We start from the raw sequence: 20,631 nt of genomic DNA on the forward strand, positions 1-20,631 counted from the left end.
CAATCTTTTTAACAAAAAAAACCCAATTGTTTTTAAATGCCTGGATACAAGTCAAAAGTCTCTCACCCAACAAAATAAAAATCTTTTAGTAGTCCCACATACAAGACTAAGGACCAGGAGGGACAGAGCTTTTCAGGCAGTGGCGCCAAAGCTCTGGAACTGTTTACCACTCCAGCTCCGTTCAGCTGAGGCGTCTTAAAAAAACAGATGGAAAACATTTCTGTTTAACCAGGCTTTTCGATTACTTTATTTTTATTCTTTAAATATGGTAATGTTAATATGTTTTTAACATGGTGTTTTATATGTTTTGTTTTTTTGATATTGTGTTTTAATTACAGACCCTTTTAAAGCCTATGTCATCAAAGGATGCGCACGCATTTTGGCAACGGAAGTGAACTGCTACTCCATTCAAATTAATAAGAACAAGGAGACAGCGCAGCGTTTAAACTTGATTTAAAAGCGATATCAGCATCAAAATGTCTGCTGTTGCGTGTTTGGCTGTCAGAATTTATACTCTACCAAAAGTGGACTGAAGTTGTACAGAATCCCACGGGATCACGGCTGTTTTTAGAGAAAGTAGAGGCATCTGTGGTTGCAAGCCATCAAATGTATTGATAAAAATTGGATTGAGGACACGATCAGAAATGCTCGTGTTTGAAGTGCCCATTTTATATTAGGTAAAGTTATCGATCTACTCTGGTTATATCGAAATGTCAGGTATCTAAAGTAAACAGCATTAGCTGGTAGGCTATTTGGCTTTTAAACTGTAGTGTGGCTGGCTATTTAACAGGTGAGGTATCACTGGACTCAGAGAGTCCTGATTTTTAAAGTAATATTTAATCGCACTATAGATTCTGATATGCAGTGCCAGTCAAAACTATGAGCAGACTCCCATATGAATGGTTGAGTGTGTCTCACAGTGTGACTGGAACAGTATATATATTTTTTTCATTGTAAATCAATAATATCTGCAGTTGGAAAACTGTTAGCAAGCTAGAAAAACTATTTGACAAAGTACTCACGCTGCCATGCAGGTACAATTTGCTGTGAGGACGTAGTTCTCTGACTTGTTTACAATGACCCGAACCTCATACACAGCGCTCCTGTTTCCTTGACTTGAAAAAACTTCTGCCTTCAAGACACAAAACTCCCATTCTGTGTCATGATATTTGGTGTTCAGTACACGGCCGCAAACAACATAACTGTAAGCATCCAGTGACTTGTATGCGCTGCAACTTTTCTCCGGTGTATACGCTGGGTTTCTCCACCAAATACACGTATATATCCGGCCACGGATACTGGGCCACTTGCTAACGTACCACAGGGATCGGAGTCAGTTGCCAGTGGTCAAAATTAATTTTTGCAGGTAGTTTTGACGATCTTTCGTTGATAATCCCTTCTCATAATTTGAAACGCTATTGAACTATTTCCATGTGGGCGCATCGCTACCTACATCATCATTGTTTACAAACAGTAAAAGGGTCTATTGTGACTTGTTAGCTGTGTCCAAATTCAGGGGCCCCATCCTTCGAAGGTCTACCAACAGCTCACCTCACTAGCTGTCAGCTGACCGGGCTATGGAGGCCCGCTTTAGCCGGAGAGAACGCCCGACTGCCGGCACATCCTCTTCAAACCCCTGCTGGCTTTCGCCACTGAGTGGAAATTTATAATTCACGCAGATGATCTCTAGCGGCTGATGTTTGTTTTGTTTCAGTGTTTCATTTGTTCCTAGCAAATCGGTTTGCCTGGAAATTAAAGTTAAGCATCATAACTGGATAGTTTTATTCAACATTGTCTTAACCCCTTAACTGGCAGCAAAAAAATCACCTGACAAAAACTACATAACACCCTCTGGTTATTATTGGCTCTGAACAACCCATTTCATAGCCTATTAACTGGCTGCGTCTGGTCCGCCGGCCGAATGAAGTGCATTTATATGGCAGGCTAGACCCGCCCATTTTGACTGACACCTCATTCGGCCAATCATGTTAAGAAATGGGTTTCCCAGAGCCAATAATACTCAGAGGGCGTCACGTAGCTTTGTCAGGTGATTTGGTGCAGCCAGTTACATGATTGGCCGAATGACGTGTCAATAAAAATGGGAGGGTCTAGCCTGCCATATAAAAGGGACTACAAACGGCCCGTCACCGGGCCCTTGCCAGTTAAGGGGCTACTATAGTTGGAAATTAATCAATTCCTGAATTCCTTGATGTTGAAATGTGTTATGCTTCTTTTAACAGCTTATTTTGAATTAAAGACTTAAAATTAAACCACAAAAAGGACCAAAAGTTCGTTCTCCGTTTAACCAGCTGCTTTTTTCACAGCTGTGCTTCGCACTGTCACGGTTGCTAGGCAACATGAGCTACGCTGAGGTGGGAGCAGGTGACGCTGATATGAAGGCTAGGCCGTCCAATGTCAAAGCCGTTCACTTCCGGCCTTTGCGGTCTTCGTGGGCCACGAAGGACCCGGTCTATGGAGGACGGGTCCTTCGAAGGATGCGGCCCCTGAAGTTGGACACAGCTGTTGTCTGAGTAAAGCCCTATCCACAGGTTTCTGTAAGACCGTATGTAGGCTGCCATGACAGACTGCTACTTCTGCTGTACGGTTTTATACTTCCGGTTACCCAAAGTCAGAGCTAATGACAAAACAGCACATCAGTCTGTACATTTTTTCAATTTAGAATTTAGAATTTAGAATTTAAAAAGATCTAGGCTAAATGGGGGAAAAAAACATTGTGGTAAATTATACAGAATTTGTTTGACTCTCTGTACAAATTTTATTGAAATTTGAGTTTATTTATATGTCAAAGCATACACCTCCTAAATTTATATAAAATGTTTGTTTTCTTCTATTTATTTATTATAAATTTTATTTTTACTTGTTGGTTTTCATTCAGTTATATGAGTTATCTTAAGAAAACTTTGGAAAAATAAAGGATGGGGAAAAAAAGAGGGCTCAGCCTGCCAACATGAGTTTAATGAAAAGATAAATGTTACCAATGCACAGATAATTGTTACCAGTGCATGTTACCAGTGCACTAGCATAAAGTTTCATTATAAATGTGAGCTTGGGGGCCCCCTGGTGGTGGTAGCCGCATATGGTGCCTATGCCTCAGTCCAGCTCTGTTAATGGCAACGATTGCGACAGACTGTTTTACCTCATTCAAGAGTTTCTGACTCCTGCCGCTGTCTCCCACCGCCCAAAAACTCAGAGCGGTTCAGAGGAAGGGGGGGAGCGCATGTTGTGCCTTCAAAATAAAAGCACGCGAGTTAAAGATTTCAAAATCAAGTATTTTTCTCCTCCGCTGTGTAATTTTTGTTTGGGACAAATGCGCCTGTCTCCAATATTGGGGGGGACACTTCCCCTCCATCCCCCCCGGTTCCTATGCCTATGCAAGTGTGTAACCCCTTAATGTGATAGACAGAGTGTAGACTGCAAATTTAAAATTTAATATCGAGCAGGCTCCACAAAAAATCTGCACAGGCACATAAGAATTGTTCATCCCTCAGTGCAAGTAGAAGAACAAAACAGGGCAGGTCATCAGGCAGGAGAAACATGATCAACTCCTCAAAGACGCTTGTTTTTTCTGATTTCCAATCTTTTGTTTTATAATATGTATTTGGAGCACTCTATTATATGTTGAGTATATAAAGAAACGTTTGATATAGGCCTAATGGATGTTTTTACATTAGTAATTCATTTGACACTTTTTTAAAAAAATTTAAAATCTGAGGAGCCGCTTGGGAGCCGAAAGAGCCGGCTCTTCTTTGGGAGCTGAGCCTAAAGAGCCGGCTCTCTGAAAAGAGCTGGAATTCCCATAACTAGTGGAGGGAACAGCTACAAAGTTCTCTTTTCTTCACTTACTGATCAGGTGGTTGATGAAGGATCTCCAGCTGTTTCCCAGTAAAGGTTTAATGGAGGTTACGGTCTTTCGGACACTAGAAAAACATTTCCTTTTGCTCCTTCTGAGCTCACCGGCGCTGCCTCTTTGCACTTGTGCAGACTGCGCGTAAAACAGCTGCTGTTGCAGTTGCATCATCAGTGTTTATGTTGAAAAACTGGGGGCTGTGTGAGCGTAAGCTTGTAATGATTTGTATTCACAAGCATTCTCCTAAATACGTTTCTACAGCAGGTCAATATTTAGTCACTAATCAGGGATTAAAGTATAAAAAGTATTTTGACGGGGAAGGGGTTCTTCCGGTGCCAAATGATCGCTAGTGCTAATAGCGGCACTTGCTAGCAAACTGGGAGCTGAAGTAGAGAAAAAAAAAATAACAGCTGAAATTCTCAGCACAGCCAGCACAACACACAAACATGGTAAAGAGCGGTGGAGGCGTGGAAAAACATGTCAGCGATGATCCACAATGTTAAAGGGAATCTGTCGCAGCGATGGAGAACTTTTCCACTGTCATTTTTACATACTTTTTTTTACAGTGTAGTGTAATCCAAATTTCTCAATCCAAAAAACAAAACAAAAAGGCAACAGTCCGAAAAACAAACCAGGAAAGAAACAGAAGGCGGCAGCACAAGGCTGGAAAAAAGTCCAAACAAAAGAAAACAATTCTGGAGGCCGACCGCGCTCCCAGCGGCGGCGGCGGCGATGAAGGCGAGCAGGAGGCCGACCGCGCTCCCAGCGGCGGCGGCGGCGATGAAGGCGAGCAGGAGGCCGACCGCGCTCCCAGCGGCGGCGGCGGCGATGAAGGCGAGCAGGAGGCCGACCGCGCTCCCAGCGGCGGCGACGAGGACGAAGACGAGGACGAGCAGGAGGCCGACCGCGCTCCCAGCGGCGGCGACGACGACGAGGAGACAGGACTGGAGGCCGACCGCGCTCCCAGCGGCGGCGACGACGACGACGACGAAGGTGAGCAGGCTCAAGGGACTCGAAAGGCTCCAGACACTTGAAAGGCTCAGAACCACTAGAAGAGCCAGGGAACTTGAAAGAGCCATGCTGCTGAACAGGAGGCCGACCCCACTCCCAGCGGCGGCGGTGACGAAGACAAAGGTGAAGAGCAGGCTCAGGACACTCGAAGAGCTCGGACTGAGCGGAGACCCCTGGCGGCTCGGACTGAGCGAGACTCCCTGGCTGCATTGCAGGGCACGCAGCCGTCTCCTCCGACGACTGGGGCTGCTTTGCAGATGGATCGGGTGAGTCTGAAGATGGAGGTGAAGGCAGATGAAGTGCAGGTGCAGGCTGAGGCGGAGCAGAGGCCCGAGGTGCAGGCTGAGGCGGAGCAGAGGCCCGAGGTGCAGGCTGAGGCGGAGCAGAGACTGAGGGGACCGAAGCCGTTGGGACCAAAGGGACTAAACGGAGTGAAGGAGCTAGGGGAACTGAAGCTGGGGAAGGTGAAGGTACAGAAGGAGCAGGGACTGAAGGAGCTAAGGATGTAAAGGGCTTAGAAGCACTAACAGAAGGTGAGGGACCAGGAGAGGGAGCAACTAAAAGGACCGAAGGGAAAGGAGCTGAGGGGACCGAAGTTGAGGGGACCAAAGGAGCTAAGGGAACTGGAGCTGAAGGCGCTAAAGGAACCGAAGGGGATGAAGAGGATGAGGGAACTGAACCAGAGGAGGGAGTTAAAGGGACTTGAGAGGTTGAGGGGACCGGAGAAACTGAAGCTAAGGCTGGGAGAGCCACAGGGGCTGACTGAGTGTGAGGGAGAGCCACAGGGGCTGACTGAGACCCTGCTGCTGCAGCTAACGCTGAAAACTGATGCGAAGGCTTGGACCTAGCTGCCCCCACCCGCGGAACAGGAACGGGTGCAGAGGTCAGCCCGTCCGTGGCTGCCCCCACCCGCGGAACATGTACGTGTGTAGAGGGAGCTGGAGCTAAGGGAGCAGGGCGAGCAGAGGGAGCTGGAGCTAAGGGAGCAGGGCGAGCAGAGGGAGCTGGAGCTAAGGGAGCAGGGCGAGCAGAGGGAGCTGGAGCTAAGGGAGCAGGGCGAGCAGAGGGAGCAGAGGGAGCTGGAGCTAAGGGAGCAGGGCGAGCAGAGGGAGCTGGAGCTAAGGGAGCAGGGCGAGCAGAGGGAGCTGGAGCTGGAGAGAAACCAGGGAGGATCATTTCCACAACGAAGTCCTTTATTAATGCCGGTAGGAAATCCAAAAACCTTGGGTGGGCGGACACCAGTCTGTGAACAATATGCTTCACGGCTTCCCGAGCCCCTTCATCGGGCAGCTCGAACCATTGTGCACAGAGCGCCGATACAGAGTCAGTGAATTCCTGTTGAAAATCTTCTGGTGTGTAAATAATCCCGGATGAGGTGCTATTATCAGTGAGATCGGTATGTGTGGCACTCACAAATTGTCCGGTGGTTTCACACACAGGAGCGGTAGATGAGGGTTGTTTTTGCTGCGGAGAGCCACGCTTCCTCCTGCCTGTATGAACAGGAAGCGCAGCGGCGGCAGGCTCTTCCTCCCACTGACGTGCCAGGAACGCAGCGGGTGAAGAGCAGGCTGGTGCCGATGACGAAGGCGGTGTATTCCACTGAGGTGGGGAGGAGAAATACCCGCCCACTTTAATCTCTGTCATGGCGGGCAGCGTATAGGCAGCTGTTGCAGCAGGCAGCTGCCGAAACAAAGCATGAGCTCGCGACGGAGGTGGGAAGCGGCGACGGCGAGGCTTCCTCCTCCAGTCGGGCCCTCCCAGGGCGAGGCGCGTGCCAACGAACCGTGACTCGTCTTCACAAGCGAGCCACGGCTCACACACGTCGGGCTCGAAAAAACTGTAGTCCGCTGGGTCCATAGTGGTTGCCTCGTTCTGTCACGATGAGGGGCTGTGTGTGGAGGGAGAGGACCCAATTGCAGGACTGACGCAGACTTAAACTAAATGTTTTATTTCCAAACTTGGATAATACTGAATACAAAATCTCAACCAAGGCCTAAAAACAACTGGAAGCCTGGGAGAAAAGAAAAACAAAACTGAGCAAACAAAACGCACAGCTAATGGGAAAACTCGGGGAAACAATGACGACGACGCAACAATGAACAAAGGAAGACTCAGGGCTTAAATACACACAAGGGGATTAGGGCAAGTGGAAACAACTGGGGAAGACAGGTGAACCAAATGAACCTAATGACAAAGAGGAAGCAAAACTAAACACCAAACACAGGGAACACGAGACTGTCAAAATAAAACAGGAACTGACTACACATAACAGACGCAGACCTAACACTGAAAACTTGACAAAGAGAACATGCACAAAACAACAAGGGAAACTAAACCTCATACTCAAACAATATAAATATAAGAAACATAACCTCAAAAGTATAACAAAGAAAGCTACACAAAAGAAACTCAAAACGCTGGGCCACTGGCCCAGGACCATGACAAAACAACATTGTGGAAGAGAAGCTTTCTAAGATTTCCCAGAACCAGAAAACATTTCCACAACTTAGAGGGCCAGTAAAAAAATGCATTGCTGCAGCGGAGCAGAGAATCTTGGATATTAGGACATTGTGACTGGTCTGGAAATCAAACTCGCTGAAACAAAACAAGATGAAGCACATGACTCATGTTGTGGATGATTTGGAGAACCGTTGCAGATGGGACAACATATATGCCCTTAATCTGGAAGATGGTACAGAGGGAAAATGTCCTATACAGTTCTCTGAATCATGGGTTCCCACTGTGCTTGGCTTAGACACTGTCATGTACCGCTATGGCAGGCAGGATTGAGGACCCCAATGCAGGACTCGAGAGGCAGTGTGGAAATTCAAAGAACTCAGCTTTATTGCTGGAACACAGGACAGAACTGCACAGGAACAGCAGCAAAAACTAGAAAACACACTTGATAACAGGACTCTGACAGAGAGGCACACAGTGGGGGAAAATGATAATGTTGCAACAAGGACAAAGGGAAAACACAGACAATATATACACAGCAGGTAATGGGCAAATGGAAACAGCTGGGAGGGAAACACAGGAAGCAAAACTAAACCCAAAGCACAAGGACCAAAACAAATCGTCCACCTGGTCCTTACTCAGAGTTTCTGTCTGATTTCTCAGACGTTTTATCTGATTTAGTGCTCACTGGAGGGTTGCTGGTTCGAGTCCCCGTCTGAGCGCAGGCTGTCATTGTGGCCCTGGGCAAGACACTTAACCCACATTGCCTAAGTGTGAATGTGGTTGTGTGTTTGGTGGTGGTCGGAGGGGCCGTAGGTGCAAATTGGCAGCCACGCCTCTGTCAGGCTGCCCCAGGGCAGCTGTGGCTACATCAGTAGCTTACCACCACAGGTACGATTGAGGTGTGAATGAATAGTGCATGAAATTGTAAAGCATCTTTGAGTGTCTAGAAAAGCGCTATATAAGACTAATGCATTATTATTATTATTATTAAAATCATTATAGTGGGTGATTTTAACATCCATGTAGATGCTGAAAATGACAGCCTCAACACTGCATTTAATCTAGAAGAAGAAGAAGAAGAAGAAGAAGAAGAAGAAACAGCCTTTATTGTCCCACAGAGGGGAAATTTGGGTGTAACAGCAGCCGCAGTTATTATAAATATAAATAAAGATATAATAATTCACACTATTAAGAAAAGAATATATATAAAATCAACAAACAATATTAACCTTAATACTACTAATAATAATAACACTATATACAATGTGCATGATGTGCCGGACTATTTACAGTATATTATATATTATCCTACATTGTGTAGGCTATTGTGGTTTTTGTTGGGAGCAGTGATGGTTATAAAGTCTTACAGCTGCTGGGAGGAAGGATCTGCGGTAACGCTCCTTTGTGCATTTAGGATGCAGCAGTCTGTCACTGTCTCTGTCACTATTATTAATTGGCTTCTCTCAAAACGTAAAGGAGTCCACCCACCACTTTAATCATACTCTGGATCTTGTCCTGACATATGGCATAGAATTATATATTCCCTGAAAGCCTGTCTGATCATTTCTTAGTAACATTTACATTTACTTTAATGGATTACACTGCAGTGGGGAATAAGTTTTATTACAGTAGAAGTCTTTCTGAAAGTGCTGTAACTAAGTTTAAGGATCTAATTCCTTCATTGTTATGCTCTTCAGTGCCAACACAGTGCAGAGCAGCTACCTAAACTCTGCTCCCAGTGAGGTCGATTATCTCGTCAATAGTTTTACATCCTCACTGCGTATAACTTTGGATACTGTGGCTCCTCTGAAAAGGAAAGCTTCAAATCAGAAGTGCCTGACTCCGTGGTATAATTCACAAACGCACAGCTTAAAGCAGATAACCCGAAAGCTGGAGAGGGAATGGCGTCTCAATAAATTAGAAGATGCTCATTTAGCCTGGAAAAAGAGTTTGCTGCTCTATAAAAAAGCCCTCCGTAAAGCTAGGACATCTTACTATTCATCATTAATTGAAGAAAATAAGAACAACCCCAGGTTTGTTTTCAGCACTGTAGCCAGGCTGACAAAGAGTCAGAGCTCTGTAGAGCCGAGTATTCCTTTCACGTTAACTAGTAGTGACTTCATGGATTTCTTTACAAATAAAATTTTAGACATTCGAGAAAAAATTATTCATAACCATCTCAAAGATTATTCTTCATGTTCGGCTGCTTTCAGCACTGCTGGTATTTGTTTAGACTCTTTGGCTCCAGTTGCTCTTTCAGAGTTAACTTCAATAGTTACTTCCTCCAAACCAGCAACATGTTTGTTAGATCCCATTCCTACTAGACTGTTCAAAGAAGTCTTTCCAATTATTGATGCTTCAATCTTAAAAATGATCAATCTGTCTTTATTAGTTGGCTGTGTACCACAGGCCTTCAAGGTGGCTGTAATTAAACCTCTACTTAAAAAGCCATCACTGACCCAGCTGTCTTAGCTAATTATAGGCCAATCTCCAACCTTCCTTTTCTCTCAAAGATTCTTGAAAGAGTAGTTGTAAAACAGCTCACTGATCATCTGCAGAGGAACGGTTTATTTGAAGAGTTTCAGTCAGGTTTCAGAATTCATCACAGTACAGAAACAGCATTAGTGAAGGTTACAAATGATCTTCTTAGAGCCTCTGACAGTGGACTCATCTCTGTTCTTGTCCTGTTGGACCTCAGTGCAGCTTTGATACTGTTGACCATAACATTTTATTACAGAGATTAGAGCTTGCTATAGGTATTAAAGGTACTGCACTGCAGTGGTTTGAATCACATTTATCTAATAGACTCCAATTTGTTCATGTAAATGGGGAGTCTTCTTCACACACTAAGGTTAATTATGGAGCTCCGCAGGGTTCTGTGCTAGGACCAATTTTAAGTTTTGTTTAGTTTTGCTTCACCTGTGTTATTAGTTTCATTTGTTTCACCTGTTGTTCCCTGCTGTTTCCACTTGCCCTGATTACCTAGTGTGTGTGTGTATTCAAGCCCTCAGTTTTTCTCTGTTCTTTGTCGCGTCATCGTCTATGATCCCTGCTGTGTGTCTTCCCGTTTCATGTTTCCCTTAGTTTTAGTTCTGGCACCTGTCCAGCCCAGTTTGTTTGTATTATTTGTCATCCTTCTAAATCAGATAAAAAGTCTGAGAAATCAGATAGAAACTCTTGAGTAAGGGTCAGGTGGATGATTAATAATAACAAATAAAACAGTTTTTTGAGGTTTCCAATTAGGGTGGACAAGGCTAAGAGTCAGAGTTTCAAATGAACAAAAACAAAGTCTGATTTTAATGTATTTTAATGTGTTTGTCTTCAGCCAGGTTTCTGGGGTTTGGGAAACTCTGTGTTCAGATGTTCACCTTGTAACTGTGATATCGGCGGATCTCATGACAGCACGTATGTTTTCATTCTGCTTTTGTGTTTGTGTGAAATAAAAAAGATTAATGAATAAAAAACTGCCAGTCAGTCTCATTGTCGGACTCGGAATCACAGATTAGTCTCAGAAGAAAAATGCACAATAAGCACCAGATAAAGAAACCAGATGAATAAAAAAATAGCCAGTTCATTACGTGTCAGTACTTCACAATGCAGTGAGTTGTAAATTAATTTTGAAAACAGTAACTGTGCAAAATCAGTGACAGAACTTCCTGTCTTGTTTGGACTTCCTGTCTCAGCAGGTGTTCTCCAGAGGACGGGCAGTGTCGCTGTTTACCCAACATGATTGGTCGACGATGCTCTGACCCCGCCCCTGGGTACTTCCTTCCTTCACTGGACTACTTCCTCTTTGAGGCTGAACTTTCTGCCCCACTGCTAGGAGGAAGCTCTTCTACATTTCCTCCTCCATATCCTCCTGCCCCAGTGTCTCCTCCTCCATCATCTTCATCAGTATGTAACAGTGATGGTCAGCCACAGTACACAGATTGTGTACTTACAGTATTAATGTGTGTTTATCTATGTTTGTTTACACTGTGTATACATAAACAGTTTGTGTATTTATACACAGTATGTGTGTGTGTGTTTTCAGTTGAATCTGGGAGTGTTTCCTCAGTGTGAGCACTACTTCAAAGAGCGAGGTTTTGATGCAAAGTTCCAAAATGGACGATTTGTTTTGGTTCGGCGGTTGAGTCATCGAGCCCGCCAAAGGAGACAGGGAAAGGTGAAATTCATTTCCTGTTACAGATCAATGGGAGGCGATCATTTTACATTCCAGCTAATCAGATCATTCTCTCTCCTCAGTACCTCTGTTGTTTGTTTTGATCCAGCAGCAAGCCAGCATTCCTCTGGAACCCAGTCACGCCTTGCAGATCATTCCCCGTCAGAGGGTGGCTCACCAGCCAGTAACCTGGACTGGCCTGGGATTGGTCAGATTGTTGGAGGGGGTCGGACTTAGATTTACTGTGGACAACCTCCCATCTTCAATGGATTATCTGCTGGTAATAAACTATGAATCGGAGGTGAGGAGAACTTGAGTAATAAACTTCATTTAAAAGCAGATATTTATATAACAGTGAACCTGACTGTAATGATGAAATTGTCTTCCTATAAGTCATGTCAGCTTATGGTTCTCTGTAGTCTGCATCTGATTGGCTGGCTTCAGTCAGCATCATCACAGTGTCACCAGGTGATGGTGGCTGCAGCAGCAACCCAACAGGAAGTAAAACTCTGATTCTACTTGGAAATGGCAGGTGAGATGACGTCAGAAAAAAGGTACCCTATTACATCCTGGAAGGTCACATGAGTGACTAACCCTGAGCCAACATTTCATTTGTCAGTCTCCTCCTCCATTTGCATCACATCACTCAGACACACTGAACCTCAACTTCTGCTGCATTTCCTACGAGCTAGCTAGTCAGACACATGCAGGCTCACCTTCCTGAGCCTATACGTTAGTGTTCATGCTATGAGTACTACTGTATAGAACAGAATAAAACTAATAACGGTGTAAATAAATAAATAAATGCAGAGTCAGTGTATCCTTGATACAAGCAGGATAATATTTTGATATTGCGCATTCTTTGTTGGAGTTCAGTTCTTTTATAGTACATAGATGAAAACTGTTGAGGATTTTGGAGGTGGAGGTCTTATAATGGACCTGTAGCACCTTCCAGAGGGCAGAAGCATGTGGCTTCGTGGTGAGATGGTTACTGGCTCACCCCAGGCAACGGGCTCTCTATATATGAGTGAAAGAGGGCATAGCTGTGTGTTTGTGTATAATATTCTGTGCCGATTTAATAAACTCTGCAGCACTTTTTTAACAGCCACAGTGCAGCTTGTGAACCACACCAGGATGTAACGAGAGGATACTTCAAACAGAACAAGTGCAAAAGGACAGCAGCAGGGGGTTGTTACAGTTGCCATGAGGAAATCACACTGTTCATTTAAAAAAGACATACCACTGACTGACATACCAAAGAAGTCCAGTCGCCTTTTTCAAGCTCCAGAGACTACCACTGAAATGTTACTGATGGTGTGTGAACTCTGGTTTTGAGCCCTCAAACATGGTTCAGAGCTAATTGGAGTCCCTGTTTGAGGCTTCAGAGCCTCTAGTTAGCTGAGGTGAAGGCTAGGACACAAAAAGCAGCTACAGCCACCGTCCACTTTTTTATCCCTCATCCCACATACTGAGATAATGTTCCACATGTTGATTGAAGTGGGCTCCAAAGTTCAAAGAAGCTTTAAAAGTGTGATCACTTAGAGAATAGAATAGAATGCCTTTATTGTCATTATACAGGATGTACAATGAGATTGGAGGGCCACTTCTGTTCAGTGCCATGTAACAGAAAATCAAACTCTCTAAAATGAAAATAAAAATATTATAAAAATATTATAATCTAGTATAATCAATATGATCAAGAGATATACAGAAAATAAACAATGTGTAAAATATACAAAAAATAGAATGTATAAAAATATATACATACATACCTACATTGGTGCATCTGTACATTGTAAGAAAAGTAAATATGTGTATACATATTATAATGAAGATGATGAATATTACACTTGGTGAATGAATATTGCACTAGTGAATGAATACTGGATATTACACAATATAGGAGTGATAGATATTGTTCAGTATGAATAATATAATATTGCACAGAGATGTGGGTGTTGCACAATTACGATGGGTGAGTGTGTGAGTTCAGGGTGGTGATTGCTCTGGCGAAGAAACTGTTCTTGAGTCTGTTTGTTCTGGCTTTGATGCACCTGTAGCTCCTGCCAGAAGGCAGCAGGTCAAACAGGTCAAAGCCAGGGTGTGAGCTGTCCTTGATGATGTTCCTGGCTCTGCTGATGCAGCGGGAGGTGTAGATGTCCATCAGGGAGGGGAGAGGGCAGCCAGCGATTCTTTGTGCTGTCTTGACTACCCTCTGAAGCCTGACCCTGTCTGCCTCAGTGCAGCTGCCGTACCATACTGTGATACAGTACGTCAGCAGGCTCTCAATGGATGAGCGGTAGAAGGTCAGCAGCAGGTTTGAGTCCAAGTTGTTCTTCCTGAGGACCCTCAGGAAGTGAAGTCGCTGCTGAGCCTTCTTGATAACAGCTGTGATGTTATTTGACCAAGAGAGATCAGCAGAGATGAGGACACCGATGATGATCTCTTTGTTTTCATGGTGTTCAGTACCAGGTTGTTCTCTGAACACCAGGCTGTCAACTTCAGGACCTCCTCTCTGTAAGCTGCCTCATCTCCCTTCAAGATGAGTCCGACCACTGTGGTGTCGTCAGCAAATTTGACGATGAGGTTGTTATTGTGGGCCGGACTATAGTCATGGGTGTACAGGCAGTACAGGAGGGGGCTCAGCACACAGCCCTGTGGGGAGCCAGTGCTCAGTGTGCGGGTGGAGGAGAGATGGGGGCCAAGTCTCACAGTCTGGGGCCGGTTGGTTAAGAAGTCCTTGATCCAGGAACATGTGAGAGGGGGGAGGCCCAGGGTGTGCAGTTTGGTGGTGAGAATGTCCGGGATGATTGTGTTGAACGCTGAGCTGTAATCCACAAAGAGCATGCGAGCGTAGCTCTGCTGCTGCTCCAAGTGGCTCAACACAGAGTGGAGAGCTACAGCGATGGCGTCCTCTGTGGATCTGTTTGCACGATATGTAAACTGATGGGTGTCGAAATTGGGGGGCAGATGGTCTTTGATGTGCTGGAGAACCAGCCTCTCAAAGCACTTCATGATTACCGGTGTGAGGGCCACAGGGCGGTAATCATTTAGGCTGGTGACAGATGACCTTTTGGGCACGGGGATGATTGTGGCTGTTTTTCGGCAGGGGGGGGGGGGGTGACTGCTTGGGCCAGGGAGAGTTTGAAAATCCTGGTGAGAATCAGGGTGAGCTGGTGGGCACACGCTCTGATCACCTTGCCAGGTACTCCGTCTGATCCGGCAGCCTTCCTGGGGTTCACTGCCAGGAGCACGCACCGTACCTCATGCTCCTGGACAGTGAGTGGGGTGCAGCCTGGTGGGGGGGGCAGGACTGGAGCAGATGGGTGGTCCTGAGGCATCTCAAAGCGAGCAAAGAAACAGTTAAGTTCCTCTGCTAGTGACACACTCAGGTCTCCTGCAGTCACATCACAGCCTCTGAAGTTTGTGATGTTCTGAATGCCCTGCCACACCTCCCGTGTGTTATTGCTGGACAGATGGGACTCTATTTTCCTCCTGTCTATTCTCCTGCATGTCAGTGAGTCTTATTTTGCAGATGATTGTGCCTCACTCAGTACAGTCAGATTATTTATTCTGAATACAAAATTCAAATACCTCCTCTAACAGTGTTTTAACTTTTTGGTTTATTTGTTTTTGCACTCTGAGAGTTGACTTTTATTGATTGATTTGTTTTATTTATCAATTTATTTATGTTTTAAATGGTTTTGAAATTTTTATTGTGTTCTCAATTTTAAGCACTTTGTCCAGACATGCTGTTTTAAAGTGCTAAATAAATAAAATTGACTTGGCTATTTGTTTTTGTTTTTTTCCCAGGCGAGGTATCCTGGACTCTGCGGTGTGTCTGAATGCTGCAGGTCGATATTTTGTGGATATCTTCTTTTACAAACAGCCTGGCTCTGATAGTTCACACATTCTGATTGACTCGGTGAGGAGGACTTCATCTGTTCAAATAAAATGATTGTCTGAGTTCTTTAAACCCCTCCTCCTAACAGTAACCGTCCAATCACAGGTGAGCAACACAAGCTCTCTCTGTGGAAAAACAGATTCAGGAAGTTTACATGGTCAAGTCAATTTCTGATCTTTTCAAAGTTAAATGATGTGCTGCATGTGTCCACCACAAACCACATTCTGAGGTGATTTCTGCATGTTTAAGCAAAAGGTTTCATTCACTAACTGTCTTTCTTTCCCCAGATGAATCTAATTCACAGAATCGAGCCAGTCCATGACTTCTGCTCTCATAGCGACCTCAACGCTTTTCGCCGGTATCGCTGTGTTGGATTGGCTGTTGAGCTCAACTCTCAGGAGTCGCTACCAGAAGTCTGTGAGGGACTCATTATGAGCCTTTCAGCACAAATCCACAATGGAGCTGTCCGTAAGTTCTTTGGCTCACATGATCCAGGATTGAGATGATGGAAAAAGAACAGTGTCTATGTCACTCTTTTTTTTTTTTTTTTTACTTTTTAACTTGTGATGTTATTGCACATCATGTGGTTATTTTAAAGATTCTTTGTCATTTGCATCACATTTAAATGCAGTGGAATTAAATTCTGTCCTCAGGTCCCAGAATTGCCCTTGTAATAGTTAATAGTTTTCTGCATTTTACCTTTGTTTACCTTAGTTTGCAGGTGTAATGTTATTGGCTCTGTTGGAACAACCTGCAGTAAACTGGATGGGTTCTGTGAGTGTAAACCCAATGTTATTGGTCATTGCTGTGATAGTTGTGCACCAATGACGTTTGGCTTTGGACCTGAAGGCTGCAAACGTAAGAAACCAAAAAAAACCCTACATTTTCTTTCTGAATGTCTGACAGTTTATGCATAATGAATTCTCACCTGCTTACAGGATGTGAATGTGAGCCCCGTGGCTCTGTGTCAGAGCTGTGTGATCAGGTCAGAGGTCAGTGTGTGTGTCATTCAGAGGTGACAGGTCAGCGCTGTGATCGCTGTCAGATGGGATTCTGGGGATTCCCTTTCTGTCAACCGTGTGACTGTAAGGGGCTGTCTGAGGCGTGTGACGGAGACAACGGAGAGTGTCTGAACTGCAGGGAGCACACCACTGGACCCAACTGTGACAAGTTAAGCATTCAGTATATTGTATTTTATTGTATATTGGGTAAACATGAACATGTTATTAGAATAATGGCATCCAAGTGTTATTTTAAAAGACAATCCTTTTTCATTTTTAAATATCCAGTATAATTGGAAAGTTGTCAGACCCAAAAGACTCACTGCATGTTGTCAGATTTACCTTAAAATGGATTTATATTCTTATAAGACTACACACAATACTACAGAATGATAACGCAAAAACAAAGAAAAATAGAAAATGGTTGGGTTTTCAGGAGCTTTTATCTGCAAACATATATAATTAAAAAAAGATGAACCTTCATTTACTATAACTTCAGCCTGGGCTGGCAATTTTTTTAATCCTCCAAAAATGTCTTAGCTTTGTCAGTAAACTGAGAAGAAAATCTATTTAGATTCAGTTTACCCAGTAGATAATGTGTCAGCACTTAGTGCGGGTAAGGTTCTGTACATGTTCTGGTTCTGATGCCAGACCTATTTTGATGCAGGTGTGTTGAGGGTTACTATGCTGACCCAGTCTCCAGACAGCCCTGTCAGCCCTGTTTGTGTCCAGATGTTCTGAGCAGTGGACGATTCTTTGCCACTTCCTGCCAGCATGACCCACAGTCCCTCAGGCTCACTTGTAACTGCTGGGAGGGGCACACAGGTAAGAGCTATATCACGGTCAGTGGCACAAAAAGTATGCACTATATGCATTACATAGGGGCGTCGCACAAGAGGGGGGCGCCAAAGTGACATGGGGAAATTATTTCTCTAGTCGGCATTCTCTGTATTTAATGCCTGTGCATATGATATGATCAATAACAGAGGCACGGTACTGATTAGGCGCCTCTGTGCTCCTTCACCTCCCCTCCACCTACACGCACACACACAAAAGGAGCTCCAGCGTGCGCTTTTGAGAGGGCGTTCGATCATGACTGTTTTCATTTGTATCAACTCAGGTTAGTTTAAGTTACTAGTAAACTAGGAAACGATAGATGGTGCAACTCCAGACATCTAACCATCAAAGAGACGCTCTGCAGTAAGGACATTGAACTGCTCGCTGTTGGTATGAGACCGCACTATCTTCCTCGGGAGTTTTCACATGTTATTGTGATAACTGTGTATGTGCCGCCCTCTGCTAACGCTGCTGCAGCCTGCGATGTCCTCCATGCTACTACCAGCAGACTCCAAACACAGCACCCACAGGCCCTCTTTCTGATCTCAGGGGACTTTAACCACGTCTCCCTGTCCTCCACTCTCCCCACCTTCACCCAGTATGTCACCTGCCACACCAGGAATACCAACACACTGGATCTACTGTATGCCAACATCAAGGAGGCATACAGCTCATCACCTCTGCCTCCCCTGGGGGGCTCAGATCACAACCTGGTTCATCTCCAGCCTGTGTACAAACCCTTGGTACACAGAGAACCAGTTGTGACACACACAGTGAAGAAATGGTCTGAGGAGACTGAAGAAGCTCTGAGAGACTGCTTTAGCTCCACTGTGTGGGAAGAGCTTTGTGCCCCTCATGGGGAGGACATCGACAGCATCACGGACTGCATCACTGATTACATCAATTTCTGCGTGGAAAACACTGTGCCCACCAGGAGGGTACGGTGTTTTTCAAACAACAAACCCTGGATCAACTCTGAAATAAAGGCTCTCCTGAAGGAGAAGAAGAGAGCCTTTAGATCAGGAAATAAGGAGGAGCTGAGAGCCGTGCAGAAGGATCTGAGAAGGAAAATCAGGGATGGAAAAAACATCTACAGGAAGAAGATGGAGGACCAGCTACAGCAGAGCAACATCAGTGGGGTTTGGAGGAGTTTGAACTCAATTTCAGGCCACAAACCAAGCCCTAGGGTTGTGGGAGACTTAGAGTGGGTTAACAACCTGAACCAGTTCTTTAACAGGTTTGACCAGCCACCCACCCCACCCCTCCCCCAGCCCAGTCCCCCCTGCTGTCAGCCCCACCATCTTTAATGACTGCCAACCTTTCTTCTTCTTGGGACCTCACACCTCTCAGCTCTCAGCCATCACCCACCCCCTTCACTTCTGAGGACTCCATCTCACAACCCCCATCCCCCACCTCCATCTTGTCCCTCTCAACTCATCATGTGAGGAAGGAGCTACGTAAGATCAAGGTGCGAAAGCCTGCTGGTCCAGACGGCATCAGCTCCAGGCTCCTGAGGTGCTGCGCAGATCAGCTGTGTGGCATCATGGGATACATGTTCAACCTGAGCTTGAAGCTGGGGAAAGTACCACAACTGTGGAAGACCTCCTGTGTGGTACCGGTACCAAAGACCAAACATCCAAAGGATCTTAGCAGCTACAGGCCGGTAGCCCTGACATCGCATCTAATGAAGACCCTCGAGAGGCTGGTCCTCAACCATCTACGCCTCATGGTGTCGTCTTCGTTGGACCCGCTGCAGTTCGCCTACCGGCCTGGCATCGGGGTGGATGACGCCATCATCTACCTCCTGCACCGAGCTCTGACCCACCTGGAGAAGCCTGGAAGCACTGTGAGGATCATGTTCTTTGATTTCTCCAGTGCTTTTAACACCATCCAGCCAGGACTTCTGAGAGACAAGCTGGAACTGTCAGGAGTGGACCACCACATCTCCGAGTGGATACTGGACTACCTCACTGACCGCCCACAGTACGTGAGGACACAGGGCTGTGTCTCTGACAGGCTGGTCTGCAGTACGGGGGCCCCACAGGGAACTGTGCTGGCACCGTTCCTCTTCACCCTCTACACTGCAGACTTCTCCATCAACTCCCCACGCTGCCATCTGCAGAAGTTCTCTGACGACTCTGCCATAGTTGGCCTCATCACAGGTGAGGATGACTCAGAGTACAGACAGTGGACTCAGGACTTTGTGGACTGGTGCCAGCGGAACCACCTCCTGATCAACGCCGCTAAAACCAAGGAGCTGGTGGTGGATTTCCGCAGGCGCAGACCCACCACACGGACACCGGTGAACATCCAGGGAGTGGACATTGAGATAGTGGACTCTTATAAGTACCTGGGTGTTCACCTAAACAATAAACTGGACTGGTCTCATAACACTGATGCGCTCTACAGGAAGGGTCAGAGCAGACTCTACCTGCTGAGAAGGCTGAGGTCTTTTGGAGTGCAGAGGACACTCCTGAAGACCTTCTATGACTCTGTGGTGGCATCAGCCATCTTCTATGCAGCAGTATGTTGGAGCAGCAGCTTGTCTACAGCTGAGAGGAAGAGGATAGACAAGCTCATCAGGAAAGCCAGCTCTGTCCTAGGATGTCCTCTCGACTCAGTGCAGGTGGTGGGAGACAGAAGGACTCTGACCAAAATAACATCACTGATGGACAAGGTCTCCCATCCCATGCATGAAACTGTTGCTGAGCTGGAGAGCTCCTTCAGTGACAGACTGCTGCATCCTAAATGCACAAAGGAGCGTTACCGCAGATCCTTCCTCCCAGCAGCTGTAAGACTTTATAACCATCACTGCTACCAACAAAAACCACAATAGCCTACACAATGTAGGATAATATATAATATACTGTAAATAGTCCGGCACATCATGCACATTGTATATAGTGTTATTATTATTAGTAGTATTAAGGTTAATATTGTTTGTTGATTTTATATATATTCTTTTCTTAATAGTGTGAATTATTATATCTTTATTTATATTTATAATAACTGCGGCTGCTGTTACACCCAAATTTCCCCTCTGTGGGACAATAAAGGCTGTTTCTTCTTCTTCTTCTTCTTCTAGTGGTAAAATAACAGGTCACTGTTCTGCAGCTGTGTGCTGTAGTTACAATATAAGTTATATTGAGAGGGCGTGTTGTGTGTGTGTGTGCACACAAAATCACAAATAAGTCTGGGAGAAACTGGGGGGGGGGGGGGGGGGGGGGGGGGGGGGCTGAAGGCTTAAATACACACACTAGGTAATCAGGGCAAGTGGAAACAGCTGGGAACCACAGGTGAAACAAATAAGACTAATAACACAGAGGAAGTAAAACTAAACACAAAGCACAGGGAAGATGGAACTGTCAAAATAAAACAGGAAGTGACC

The 20,631-nt window shown here is 45.3% G+C and overlaps 1 protein-coding gene across 1 annotated transcript in view; it reads left to right on the forward strand.

Annotated features, from left to right (window-relative positions):
• The window catches only part of lamb4 (laminin, beta 4), a 146,301-nt gene that overhangs the window by 71,973 nt on the left and 53,697 nt on the right, over positions 1–20,631 (forward strand). The window contains 10 exon segments of the mRNA XM_030731998.1: positions 10,669–10,744; positions 11,026–11,249; positions 11,386–11,504; positions 11,614–11,802; positions 11,921–12,033; positions 15,315–15,426; positions 15,693–15,873; positions 16,120–16,263; positions 16,344–16,575; positions 17,074–17,231. Of these exon segments, the coding sequence (XP_030587858.1) occupies positions 10,669–10,744; positions 11,026–11,249; positions 11,386–11,504; positions 11,614–11,802; positions 11,921–12,033; positions 15,315–15,426; positions 15,693–15,873; positions 16,120–16,263; positions 16,344–16,575; positions 17,074–17,231 (1,548 nt within the window).

The sequence above is a fragment of the Archocentrus centrarchus genome, chromosome 6, assembly GCF_007364275.1.
Source record: "Archocentrus centrarchus isolate MPI-CPG fArcCen1 chromosome 6, fArcCen1, whole genome shotgun sequence".
Classification (NCBI taxonomy): Eukaryota; Metazoa; Chordata; class Actinopteri; order Cichliformes; family Cichlidae; genus Archocentrus; species Archocentrus centrarchus.